This window comes from Oncorhynchus gorbuscha, linkage group LG24 (assembly GCF_021184085.1).
Source record: "Oncorhynchus gorbuscha isolate QuinsamMale2020 ecotype Even-year linkage group LG24, OgorEven_v1.0, whole genome shotgun sequence".
Classification (NCBI taxonomy): domain Eukaryota; kingdom Metazoa; phylum Chordata; class Actinopteri; order Salmoniformes; family Salmonidae; genus Oncorhynchus; species Oncorhynchus gorbuscha.
This window is the reverse complement of record NC_060196.1, coordinates 18,290,290-18,304,729: the sequence shown is the minus strand read 5'-3', so window position 1 is coordinate 18,304,729 and position 14,440 is coordinate 18,290,290. Positions and strand designations below refer to the sequence as shown.

The 14,440-nt window shown below is 44.5% G+C and overlaps 1 protein-coding gene across 1 annotated transcript in view; it reads right to left on the bottom strand.

Moving 5' to 3' along the window:
- dchs2 (dachsous cadherin-related 2) overlaps positions 1-14,440 on the bottom strand; it is a 52,385-nt gene that overhangs the window by 26,314 nt on the left and 11,631 nt on the right. The window contains exons 3-5 of the mRNA XM_046326457.1: positions 6,434-6,665; positions 3,941-4,177; positions 1,072-2,139 (exon numbers count right to left, since the gene is read on the bottom strand). Coding sequence (XP_046182413.1) covers positions 1,072-2,139; positions 3,941-4,177; positions 6,434-6,665 — 1,537 coding nt within the window. The remainder of the gene's footprint in view (positions 1-1,071; positions 2,140-3,940; positions 4,178-6,433; positions 6,666-14,440) is intronic.

Genomic DNA, 14,440 nt, shown 5'->3' with positions numbered 1-14,440 from the left:
GTCCTATTTTACATGTACAAATGTGTATTAATATGAATGTGTGAATTGGAAATTTGTCTTTTTGACATAATCAACGGCGATCCTAGAGCAATTAGGGTTAAGTCCCTTGCTCAAAGGCACATTGACAGATTATTCACCTGGTTGTCTTGGGATTTGAACTAGCAACCTTTCAGTTACTAGCGCCTATGCTCTAACTATTAGGCATTAACCGCTAGGCTACCTGCAACCCCATTACCAAAGATAGGGTAAGCATAGGGAAATATAAGTATCTGCAATCTTGTATGAGATTCTTAAAGCTGGAATCCGCAATAGTTGACTGAAGTAATTTCTGTTGTAATATTGCAAACAGATGTGGCAATTGAACCATTACTGATTTCAGCTTTAAAATCAGTGTTTTCCGTAAGCGCTGGTCATCGGCCAAATAGCCGGTAACAGACTCATTTTGAACCAGCTACCTTTTCCAAAGTCATAAACTATCAATTATAATAATGATTTGCCTACCTTGCGCCATAGAAAAAAAATCAAAGCACAGCTTTGCCACTGCCCTGGTTTCACCATTACTTTACTGAAAACCATGTGCCTCTAGCTAGCCCAAACTGTTATTGTGGGAAAACAATCTTATCATATATGCCATTTAGGGGGGGGGGGGCAGTCATTGTAAATAAGAATTTGTTCTAAACTGACTTGCCTAGTTGAATAAAAAAATCCAATCAGACCTGAGAATATAGCTGTGTATTTGAGGTGAAATCAATGTATTAGTGGTCGAGGGCACCATACTAGACAGCCCGGACCACCATGGCAGGCTACTCCTTCAACTTGACTGGAAACTACCATTTAATGCCTCTTCTATCATAGGCTTAAACATGATCTATGATCACTCTGCCCAGTTTGAAATGCTGCTAAAATGAATCCTTACTTGCTCCATTCCTAGGAGAAATAAATCACAAATGGATTGGTGAAAGCAAAGGTCCCACTTCATAGTTTTAACACATCCAGTCATGTCAGATCAGGGATTACTTCAATGACGGGATGAAAGGAAGTATGCACAAGTCTTTGGAAAGGGCCTCTTACCTGTTTTGGTGTTAATGCGGAAGTGTTTCCCGTCCGACAGCAGGATATAGGACAGCTGCGCGTTCTTCCTGGAGTCTCGGTCCACCGCCTGCACCGTCCCTACCAGGCCCTGGGGCGAAGGTCCCTCTTGGACCGTGAAGAAGTAGGCCAGGCTGGTGAACACTGGTGCATTGTCATTCTCATCTAGGACAAGCACGATAACATTGGTTGTAGCGGTGGTGTTAGCCATAGCTAGTGTTGTTTCGTCTTGAACAGTTGCGAGGACTTTGAAGCGAAACATGGGCTCTGTTTCGTAGTCAAGGTTTTGGGAGAGAAAGAGCCACCCACTCGCGGGGTGGACTCGGAGAGGTGGAGGGGGAAAGTCTGGGTCAGGCTCCAGGGAGTAGGAGAGGACTGGATTGGGGTTGGACCCCTGTTGGTGGCTGCTGCTTCCTCGGCTTTGATGCGCCCTCACCTGGATGACCCGGGTGTCTATCTGGGTGCCCTCGCCCATTTCCACCTGGTAGACTAGTGTCTCGAAGGCCAGGGTGTCTTCAGTGGCACTGCGTGCCACGTTGACCGTGAGCATCAGCGTGGCGGTGAGCGAAGGTTCGCCCATGTCCTTCGCCAGTATTTCGAAGGTGTACTTTGGTCGAGGGTCCCGAGAAAAGCTTTGGTTTAAGTACACTGTACCCTGGTCGGCATCCACATAAAATGGCACACTCCCCCTAGCACTACCACGTGACAGGAAATACCGCACCCTCCCGTTTGCGCCACTGTCTGCGTCGTGGGCATGGGCAATGAACAGAACCGTTCCGGGAGGCGTATTTTGGGACACGGCAACGGTGTCTGCCATTTTAGGGAAAACAGGCGCGTTGTCGTTGATGTCAGCGATGGTGACGTTGACCTGGGTGCTGCTGTAGACAGGCGAGGCGGTGCCCGCATGGCACTGGAGCACCAGGAGGGCATAGGGCTGGGACTCGTGGTCCAGCGGATGGCTGGTACTGATCAGGCCCGAACTGGAGTGGACAGAGAACAGACCGTGGGGGTCGCCCGACGAGATGCGGTACGACATGGAGTCCACTGAGTCTGGGATGACAAGAAAAACATTTATGGATGGATATTAATATTAAAATAAAACTAGGCCCCACAATATCAGGTATTTTTGGCTGACCTGTATAATTATTCCTATTTAGTCAATCAATGAACATAATCGATAACTCGAGCAACCAATTCAACTTTCACAAAATGTGATAATGGGAATATCCCTCTTGTGTGTTAACAGTAACTATACCCTAACAGCCAAGGGGAAGAGTAAAGCTTTGAGGGGGGCTTAAGAGGGGGCTTTCCCTCCCCTCCCTCAAAGCAGACATTCTTGATGTTTCACAGTTTTATCTCCAAGGGGTTAATCTGTTAACCAACGAGACAACCTTAAATGACTGTCTACTGCTGAAGAAAGGCTTAGTCGTTTAGATACACTGAAAGGAGTGGCATAGCTCTGGTCCAGGGCAGTAGTGCGGTGCATGCTAACGCTGAGCCTTCAGGTGTTAGCAAGCCACACTAACGCCTTTGACCAGAGCTAGGAGTGACACTGCTCTGAGTGGCCAGTGACGGGATAAACCAGGGAAATCGAAAAGTGGGGAAACTCTCCACAGCAAGGGAATCCCCAAAGGAATTCCTCCTGGAAAAAGTACAGGTCTTATTGAAAAGCTAGTTCACTTGGATTATTGAAGATCAGGGAGACACTTGAATATGGGCCCGTGTCAGCTACCCATGTACAGCTGAATGATATGAGGTGAAAAATCACGTCACATGAGAATAAAAAATTTAAAAAAATTAAGATGTGATGGCACATTACGGGAGGCGAGTCTGAACATTGCATCTTACAATTTATGTTGCAACTTTTCTTAAACAATACAATGTCGGTGGGAAGAAGTTGCAAGTTGCAGTAGCCTACAGTATATTGAAATTCACTTTGGATAATGTGCCATTCTGTCCATTTCAGTTTGGTCATGCAGCATGAACAGGACAAAACACCAGGTTTTCATATCAGCCTAATACTCATTGCCTTTGTTGGCAAATACCTCATTGCCAGTTGTATATTGTAGTCAATCCACTAACAGACTAACACACCTTCTTAGCAGACAAATCAAAACAAGGTAGAACACAGTAAAGGGTAATAACAAAATATCCCTTTGTTTATAGTTTAATAGCAAGGTGTTGTTAGCCATAGGTAGTGAGAAGTTAACAGGAGGCAAAAAATTCCACATTGTGTCACAATCATTTGCCCATTCACCTATGGCCCACCCAGGTGCTGAAGAGCACCAAAGCCTACCAAATCCCCTTTGTGTGATCATCCAGGAGGGAGAGACTTACCCCCCCCGACTCCCCTGCCACCCACCAACCCTGGCAGACGGCCTGCTCTACAGCCTTTTGCTCAGCACTCACCTAAGCGCTCCGGGGTGAAGTTTCCCCCTAGGTACAGATCTATGATCAGCTTCCCCTCCACCAATCCTAACCTTAACCATTAGTGAGGAAAATGCTAAACTGACCGAGATTAGGGTCTAAGAGCATCTTCACCCTACATCCACCTCAGCTGACAACTGCACTAAGCCTGGTCAGGAAGAAGAGGGACAGTTCAAAAAAGGGTAGTGACAGAAGTCTGTCACTTTAACGGACAAAACAAACAAGTCATGGATTACTTCCACCTACTAGTGACTGGGCCACTAGACTCATTTCGCATCTGAATGGATTAGATCGCTGTAAGCAACATGGTTGAACTGCACCTAGTCTTCCAGTGGACAAGAAAGAGTCATTACCATCTGGTTTACACTGATCACACAATAAGAGCCCAATCAACATCTCTCACACCCGTCCATCCACTACTCACTGGCAGGGTTGAGGGCCTCCACGATTCCCACCGGGGTGCCAGGCAGGGTGTTCTCAGGCACGGTGAAGGCATAGCGTGACCTCTGAAAAACTGCTGGGGCCTGGGCACTGCGCAGGACGTTCACCGTGACCTCCGCGGGTCGGGCCGACGTCACACCCTCACTGTCCTGGGCGGTAATAGCCAGCTTGATGCTCGCAGTGCCAAGGTGGGTCAGGGTGGAGGTCAGGTAGACCACACCTGTAGAGGCAAAAGGATGAGGACGGTCAACATTTTTGATTTTTTGTTCGAAGTAATAGGGGAAAATTAATTGCTAGAGTTATATTTATAATTTTGTAAATTTGGAGAAAAAAATATCATTTAAAATCAACATTTCTATTTCCTTTATTAATTCAAATCAGGGATATGAATCTATATTAAACTTGTTGCCATGGTAGGGAAGGATTATTCACATGATTGGCCCTCTTAAAACTGCAATATGTAACTTTTTGGGCGACCCGACCAAATTCACATGGAAATGTGAGTTATGGAAATGGGAATGTGAGTTATAGATCTATCACCACGTCTATGAAGTGGTAGATCTGTTCTGTGTGTCCTACTTCTATGCGTCCTGGTCTTAAATTTCGTTTTTGTACACCAGCTTCAAACAGCTGAAAATTTAATATTTTTGGTTATTGAAAAGATTTCACAGCGGTCTGGATTGTACAATGATTCTTTTCACAGAGTGCTTGCTTTGTCACACAAACTGAAATTAGGCAAACTAATAGAATTTTAACAATCAGGAAATGGCAGAATGATTTCTGCATATTGCACCTTCACAATTGGGCTTCTCTTGAATGGTAGACTATGTGTGGAGCACAACAGACACAGGACATATGGTCAGGGGTCAGCTAATTTTGTCACCCGAATTCACCCTCAAATCACCGATTTCAGGCAGTATTGTACTGGAAAGCCTCAGTTAATAAAAGGGCTCCCACAGGGCCTGCACAGATGGCTGGAGCAATAGCAATGGTAACAATTAGCTTAGCAGTAGTTAATTAATTTACCCTCAAACTATTTTTATGAGCCTGCGTCATAGTAATACGCAAATAGACATTGTTCTGGAAACTATTGGTTAGAATTATTAATGCTTTTATTACAACGATGTCATGTGTATGAGTTCACTCGGCTCTATAAAAACCATGTGCTTTGACGCCATGACACAAACATGTCAAACTGCAATAACTCACTCTACAATACCACGGCTGTATGGTGCCTTTCAAAAGGTCACCGGCTTGTACCATTATGAATGCATGAAATTGTCTTAATCATGGTAGTGTGTCATCATTTAGGACAATGGTATCTACTGCAGACTTCAAGGGCAGGCCTTCCTAAATCTGCAGCATCCCTGCTGTGAGGTGACTATAGCAATCATGTCCACTACTGGGGGCTTATGCCGAGTAAGCACATGTTTATCGCAAATGATGCCAGGGTGCAAGTGAGACTACTAGCTGCAGGTTATATGTTATTAGTGCATGGTCAATGTGACTGACCAGCTGCGTGAAGGCAGTGAGGTTAACACAGTAAATGAAGCAAGAAAAATACTACATTGTCAAAGTCATCCACAAATGTATTTCTTAATTTTGTATTGAAAAAAAATTGTGGTGGAGTTTAGAAAGCTCGAAGGTTGACACAAGTCATACCTACAAGTAGTGGTACAAATGAATGATTTGAATTCATTGACATAGGACTGACATTACAGGTGTAGTACAGGAATCTGAAACTGTCAGCCCATGAGCAAGATGCAGCCTGCGAGACAATTTAATGTGGCGAGTGGTGGTCTTAGTAAAAAAACTACTACAGTCTAAAATTGAATGACAAGCAAGATCTAAATGATATTGGACCATGTAATAATTTAATCTTTCAGTAATCGTAGTTAACATTGTGTCCAGAAAGCTAATCACCACAAGCTAGAAAGTCAGGGAGCATAAATATTTTTTCAAAAGATTATGTACAGAGGAGTGTGGTATTTTGTGGATAATGACAGCAAGGCAATAATATTCACCTCCAGATCATGGTGAAGACCAAATGTGTCCCCTGGGCAAAATGGGTTTAAAGACACCTGATGTAATATACACAGTTCAGTGCAAAACCTGATTAGCACTTGGTTAAACTACAACTACCTGTGCTGTGCTTGTGATGTGGGGTTGGGCTGTGGCACAATTAGTCCAGTAAGAATACTAAGTGGTTTGGGTATACAGTGGAGGATGGGAGGGGACTTCGTAAACACAACATAGTACTATAGTACTACAATAAGCAGCCCCTTAACACTGTGTTCCTCCACGACACAACAACCAAGACAGAGTTGTGGTCAATTCAAGAAGTGAATTTCAATTCACTCCCTGTATTGAAAATCGCCCATGGTTTTCTACAAGGACTTAATTCACTGAATTGAAAAAAATATTTGACCACAACCCTGTTTCATTCTTACCCCAGAGATCTCTGCTGTCATCCTACCTGTAATTTTATCCACTGAGAAAAGGGAGGACAGGTCCCCGGCCAGGATCTGGTAGGTAACGTGACCGTAGTCCCCAGAGTCCCTGTCAGTGGCGATGACGTTGAGGACCTCTGTGCCGGGCTGTGCGTGGCTGCTGACGCTGGTCACGTACTTCTCTGGGTTGAACACCGGCGGGTTGTCATTCAAGTCATCCACCTCGATGTGGACATACGTCTGGGCACTCAAACCTCCCTGTTGGGCAAAGAGGGAGAGAATAATATTATAGGATAGAATATTAACAAACAGTAAGACAGTTCAGGACAGTGACAAACACCAGCAATCTTGTACCATGTTTCAATATCAGACAAACAATATTCAAATATATTTATATATGTTCTGTAATTTAGCATAACCGCTTATCCAGAGTGACTTACAGAGAACACATTCAACTTAGTAAAGGGGAAAAAAAAACAGATACCACAGTTATTGCAAGTTGGCCCTTTTTAAAAATATACACTATCTGTAGATTCAGTGACAGGAAGTAAATCTAAGGGATATGTGAAACTGTAAATATGACGTAATACAGAGTATACAAAAACATTATGAACACCTGCTCTTTCCATGACAGACTGACCAGGTGAAAGCTATGATCCCTTATTGATATCACTTGCTAAATCCACTTCAAAATCAGTCTAAATTAAGTGGAGGAGACAGTTTAAATAAGAATGGTTAAACCTTGAGATAATTGAGACTTGTATTGTGTATGTGTGGCATTCAAAAGGTGAATGGGCAAGACAAAATGTTACTTTGAACGGGGTATGGTAGTAGCTGCCAGACGCACTGGTTTGTGTCAAGAATTGCAACGCTGCTGGGTTTTTCCACGCTTAAGTTTCCTGCTTAAGTTTCCACCGCCTCGCCAGTGGCGCAGGGGTCTAAGCCACTGCTTCGTATTGCTTGAGGCATCACTACATCACTACTATCACGCTCTAGCGACTCCTTGCGGCGGGACCGGGCGCATTCACGCTGACTTCGGTCGCCAGTTGTATGGCTTTTTTTCCGACACATTGGTGCGGCTGGCTTCCTGGTTAAGCGAGAAGTGTGTCAAGAAGCAGTGTGGCTTGGCAAGCTCGGGTTTCAGAGGACGCATGGCTCTCAACTTTCTTCCCTCCCGAGTCCGTACGGGAGTTGCAACGATGAGACGAGACTAATTACCAATTGGATATCACGAAATTGGGGAGAAAAAGGGGTAAAAAGTACACAATTTTATACAGTGTTCAAAAAAATTAAGGGAACACGAAAATAACACATCCTAGATCTGAATGAATGAAATATTCTTATTAACTACTTTTTCCTTTACATAGTTGAATATGCTGACAACAAAATCACACACAAATTATCAAATGGAAATCAAATTTATCAACCCATGGAGGTCTGGATTTGTAGTCACACTCAAAATTAAAGTGGAAAACCACACTACAGGCTGATCCAACTTTGATGTAATGTCCTTAAAACAAGTCAAAATGAGGCTCAGTAGTGTGTGTGGCTTCCACGTGCCTGTATAAACTCCCTACAATCCCTGGGCATGCTCCTGATGAGGTGGCGGATGGTCTCCTGAGGGATCTCCTCCCAGACCTGGACTAAAGCATCCGCCAACTCCTGGACAGTCTGTGGTGCAATGTGCCAATCTTGGTGTTCTCTGGCAAATGCCAAACGTCCTGCACAGTGTTGGGCTGTAAGCACAACCCCCACCTGTGGACATCGGGCCCTCATACCACCCTCATGGAGTCTGTTTCTGACCGTTTGAGCAGACACCTGCACATTTGTGGCCTGCTGGAGGTCATTTTTCAGGGCTCTGGCAGTGCTCCTCCTGCTCCTCCTTGCACAAAGGCGGAGGTAGCGGTCCTGCTGATGGGTTGTTGCCCTCCTACGGCCTCCTCCACGTCTCCTGATGTACTGGCCTGTCTCCTGGTAGCGCCCCTATGCTCTGGACACTACGCTGACAGACACAGCAAACCTTCTTGCCACAGCTCGCATTGATGTTCCATCCTGGATGAGCTGCACTACCTGAGCCACTTGTGTGGGTTGTAGACTCCGTCTCATGCTACCACTAGAGTGAAAGCACCGCCAGCATTCAAAAGTGACCAAAACATCAGCCAGGAAGCATAGGAACTGAGAAGTGGTCTGTGGTCACCACCTGCAGAACCACTCCTTTATTGGGGGTGTCTTGCTAATTGCCTATAATTTCCACCTGTTGTCTATTCCATTTGCACAACAGCATGTGACATTTATTGTCAATCATTGTTGCTTCCTAAGTGGACAGTTTGATTTCACAGAAGTGTGATTGACTTGGAGTTACATTGTGTTGTTTAAGTGTTCCCTTTATTTTTTGGAGCAGTGTATATTACAGACACCCAATCAAAAAAGGGTGTCTTTATTTTTCATATTTTCTACATTGTAGAATAATAGTAAAGATATCAAAACTAATGAAACATATGGAATCATGTTAAAAAAATGAAAATATATTTTATATTTGAGATTCTTCAAAGTATAGCCACCCTTCACACACTATTGGCATTCTCTCAACCAGCTTCTCCTGGAATGCTTTTCCAACCGTCTTAAAGGAGTTCCCACATATGCTGAGCACTTACTAGCTGCTTTTCCTTCACTCTGTGAACAACACATCCCAAACCATCTCAATTGGGTTGAGGTCGGGTGATTGTGGAGGCCAGAGGCATCATTTATAAAACTGTGCGGAGGATTCACGTCAAAAGGTGGCGTACGGACAAAACAAATTGCTTACGGGTGTTTCTCAGTAAAGCCGGGCCCACTACAGCACAGAGATTCAAGAGAACAGCGCATGGTAATCTGAAATGGCTCATAATCCACTCATCATCGGCCAGTAAATCTTGGTCTCTGGAAATTCATTCTCAGAATTCTTCCATTCGCCAAATCTTCCAACAGTGCCAAAGCAGCCATTGTAATTACCCTGATTGTAACTGACAATGACAGGGCCATTATCACATTGACAGTTCTGCGTAACGAACATGTGAAAACATTAAAACTGTGCACTCGTGTATCTGCCCGCCTGAGGCATCAAAACGGCATCAGTTTAAACAATTTGTCCTACTGTTCACCTTATTAAATATGAATCCCTATTAAACTGTACAACAAATGAGGGGTTATTTTGCAAAAACAGATCCCAGTTTGCATTTATTGTCCTAAATCATATCATTTTTTGTATGCACTCCAGGGAACTCTTCATATATAAGAAACTCTGCAAAAAAGAAACGTCCCCTTTTCAGGACCCTGTCTTAATTCTTTCTTAAAAATCCAAATAACTTCACAGATCTTCATTGTAAAGGGTTTAAACACTATTTACCATGCTTGTTCAATAAACCATAAACAATTAATGAACATGCACCTGCGGAATGGTCGTTAAGACACTAACAGCTTACTGACAGTTATGAAAACTTAGGACACTAAAGAGGCCTTTCTACTGACTCTGAAAAACACCAAAAGAAAGATGCCCAGGGTCTCTGCTCATCAGCATGATCGTGCCTTAGGCATGCTGCAATCAGGCATGAGGACTGCAAATGTGGCCAGGACAATAAACTGCAAAATTGCTATGTCCGTACTGTGAGACGCCTAAGACAGCACTACAGGGAGACAGGACGGACGTGATGTAGTGATGGCAGACCACGTGTAACAACACCTGCACAGGATCGGTACATCCGAACACCACACCTGCGGGACAGGTACAGGATGGCAACAACAACTACCCGAGTTACACCAGAAACACAATCCCTCCATAAGTGCTCAGACTGTCTGCAATAGTCTTAGAGTGACTCTACTGAGGGCTTGTAGGCCTGTTGTAAGGCAGGTCCTCACCAGACATCACAACCACAGCGTTGCCTATGGGCACAAAGCCACCGTTGCTGGACCAGACAGGACTGACAAAAAGTACTCTTCACTGACGAGTCTCACGAGGGGTGATGGTCGGATTCGCGTTTATCGTAGAAGGAATGAAAGTTTCACCGAGGCCTGTACTCTGGAGCGGGATCCATTTGGAGGAGGAGGGTCCGGCATGGTCTGGGGTGGTGTGTCACAGCATCATCCGACTGAGCTTGTTGTCATTGCAGGCAATCTCAACGCTGTGCGTTACAGGGAAGACCTCCTCCCTCATGTGGTACCCTTCCTGCAGGCTCATCCTGACATGACCCTCCAGCATGACAATGCCCTCAGCCATAGTGCTCGTTCTGTGCATGATTTCCTGCAAGACAGAGCTAAATCCCATTGAGCATGTCTGGAACAGGTTGGATTGGAGGGTGAGGGCTAGGGCCAGTCCCCCCAGAAATGCCTGTGAACTTGCAGGTGCCTTGGTGGAAGAGTGGGATAACATTTCACAGCAAGAACTGGCACATCTGGTGCAGTCAATGAAGAGGACATGCACTGCAGTACTTAATGCAGCTGGTGGCCACACCCAACTTACTTTTGACCATCCCTTTGTTCAGGGACACATTCAATTCCTGTTACTCACATGTCTGTGGAACTTGTTCAGTTTATGTCTCAGTTGTTGAATCTTATGTTCATACACATATTTTCATGTTAAGTTTGCTGAGAATAAACTCAGTTGACAGTGAGAGGATATTTTTTCTGCCGAGTTTGTGAGGTAAAATTTGGATTTATTTTACACAAAATGGTATCCATTTCAAAGTGTTTCTCGAGTTTCATCCTTCTGCCATCGGAGTTTAAGTTTCTCATTTCTCCAGTTTATGTGCATACGTATGTGTCTAAGTGTCCTTGGAGGACCGCACATTCTCCTGTCAAGTTAGTTTTTTATAAATCTCAAAGTTAGCTTAGAAAGTGGTGTACGCCTTTCTTTTTTGCCTACACAATATTTATAAATTAGACCCCAGGTCATCTGATGCAGCACTCCATCACTCTCCTTCTTGGTCTAGAGGTGTGTTGGGTCATTGTCCTGTTGAAAAACATAATAGTCCCAATAAGCACAAACCAGATGGGATGGAATATCACTGCAGAATGCTGTGGTAGGCATGCTAGTTAAGTGGGACTTGAATTCTAAATAAAATCACTGACAGCGCCACCAGGAAAGCATGGGGGACCTCCATGCTTCACGGTGAGAACCACACATGCAGAGATCATCCGTTCACCTACTTGGCGTCACACAGACATGGCGGTTGGAAACAATTTTTTTCCCCCACCAGTCTAATGTCCATTGCTCATGTTTCTTGGCGCAAGCAACTCTTCTTATTGGTGTCCTTCAGTAGCGGTTTCTTTGCGCAATTCAAATAAAAGAAAATGTATTAGTCACAGGCGCCGAATACAACAGGTGTAGACCTTAGTGAAATGCTTACTTATGAGCTCCTAAACAAACAGTGCAGTTGCAAAAAATTACAGATAAGAGATAACAAGTAACTAAAGAGCAGCAGTAAAAAATAATATACACGGGGGGGGGGGGGGGTATATTATGCCGGTACAGAGTCAATGTGCGGGGACACCAGTTAGTTGAGGTAATATGTACATGTAGGTAGAGTTATTAAAGTGACTATGCATAGATGACAACAGAGCGGGGCAGTGTGAGGGGGGGGGGCAATGCAAATAGTCTGGGTTGCCATTTGACTAGATGTTCAGGAGTCTTACGGCTTGGGGGTAGAAGCTGTTTAGAAGCCTCTTGGACCTAGACCTGGCGCAATGTTACCGCTTGCCGTGTGGTAGCAGAGAGAACGGTCTATGACTAGGGTGGCTGGAGTCTGTAGAGGTCCTAGATGGCAGGAAGCTTGGCCGCAGTGATTTACTGGGCCGTTCGCACTACCCTCTGTAGTGCCTTGCGGACGGAGGCTGAGCAGTTGCCATACCAGGCAGTGATGCAACCAGTCAGGATGCTCTCGATGGTGCAGCTGTAGAACCTTTTGAGGATCTGAGGACCCATGACAAATATTTTCAGTCTCCTGAGGAGGAATAGGTTTTGTCACACAACTGTCAAACACACGACTGTCTTGGTGTGTTTGGACCATGTTAGATTGTTGGTGATGTGGACACCAAGGAACTTGAAGCTCTCAACCTGCGCCACTGCAGCCCAGTCGTTGAGAATGGGGGCATGCTCGGTCCTCTTTTTCCTGTAGTCCACAATCATCTCCTTTGTCTTGATCACGTTGAGGGAGAGGTTATTGTCCTGGCACCACACAGCCAGGTCTCTGACCTCCTCACTATAGGCTGTCTCATTGTTGTCGGTGATCAGGCCAACCACTGTTGTATCATAGTCAAATTTAATGGTATTGGAGTCGTGCCAGGCCGTGCAGTCATGAGTGAACAGTGAGTACAGGAGGCGGCTGAGCACGCACCGCTGAGGGCCCATGTGTTGAGGATCAGCGTGGCGGATGTGTTGTTACATACCCTTACCACCTGGGGGCGGCCTGTCAGGAAGTCTAGGATCCAGTTGCAGAGGGAGGTGTTTAGTCCCAGGCTCCTTAGCGTATTGATGAGTTGAGGGAACTATGGTGTGGAACGCTGAGCTGTAGTCAATGAATAGCATTCTCACATAGGTGTTCCTTTTGTTCAGGTGAGAAAGGGAAGTGTGGAGTGCAATAGAGATTGCATCATCTGTGGATCTGTTGGGGCGGTATGCAAATTAGAGTGGGTCTCGGGTTTCTGGGATAATGGTGTTGATGTGAGCAATGACCAGCCTTTCAAAGCACTTTATGGCTACAGACATGAGTGCTACGGATTGGTAGTCATTTAGGCAGGTTACCTTTGTGTTCTTGGGCACAGGCACTATGGTGGTCTGCTTAAAACATGTTGGTATTACAGACTCGGACAGGTTGAAAACATCAGTGAAGACACTTGCTAGTTGGTCAGCGCATTCTCGCAGTACACGTCCTGTTAATCCATCTGGCCTTGTGAATGTTGACCTGTTTAAAGGTCTTACATCAGCCGCGGAGAGAGTGATCACAGTCTTCCGGTACAGCTGGTGTTCTCATGCATGTTCCAGTGTTATTTATTTTCCTCCTCTTTGCTTATTTAAGCTGTTCTTGCCATAATACCGACTTGGTCTTTTACCAAACAGGGCTATATTCTGTATACCACCCATACCTTGTCACAACACAACTGATATGCTCAAACGCAATAAGGAAAGAAATTCCACAAATTAACAAGACACACCTGCTAATTGAAATGCATTCCTGGTGACTAACTCATTAACCTCTTGCTCCTACCCGACACGCAGGCGTCCCATCTAGACATCTGGAAATGCAAATGCGCTATGCTAAATGCTAATAGCACTCGTTAAAACTCAAACATTCATTAAAATACACATGCAGGGTACTGAATTAAAGCTACACTCGTTGTGAATCCAGGCAACAAGTCAGATTTTTAAAATGCTTTTCGGCGAAAGCATGAGAAGCTATTATCTGATAGCATGTAACACCCCAAAAGACCCGCAGGGGACGTAAACAAAATAATTAGCATAGTCGGCGCTACACAAAACGCACAAATAAAATATAAAACATTCATTACCTTTCACCATCTTCTTTGTTGGCACTCCTAGATGTCCCATAAACATCACTATTGGGTCTTTTTTTCGATTAAATCGGTCCATATATAGCCTAGATATCGATGTCACAGTCTATGAAGAAAAAAATAGCGTTTTATAACGTAACGTCATTTTTTTAATTTAAAAAGTTGACGATAAACTTTCACAAAACACTTCGAAATACTTTTGTAATGCAACTTTAGGTATTAGTAAATGTTAATAAGTGATCAAATTGATCACGAGGCGATGTATATGCTATAGCTGTACGTCTGGAAATAATGTCCGGGTAAATCTCAACAAAAATATCCGGTCGGAGACCGGAAGAAAGGCACTACCTTGTGCCCGTTTGACCAAGAAAAAAATCGTAGGCAAATGACAAGACTGTTGACATAGTGTGGAAGCTGTAGGTAATTGCAACCTCGGCCCCATTTAATGTGGTTCACATTCAACAATGGGTTCTAGTGGCGCATGGATATAT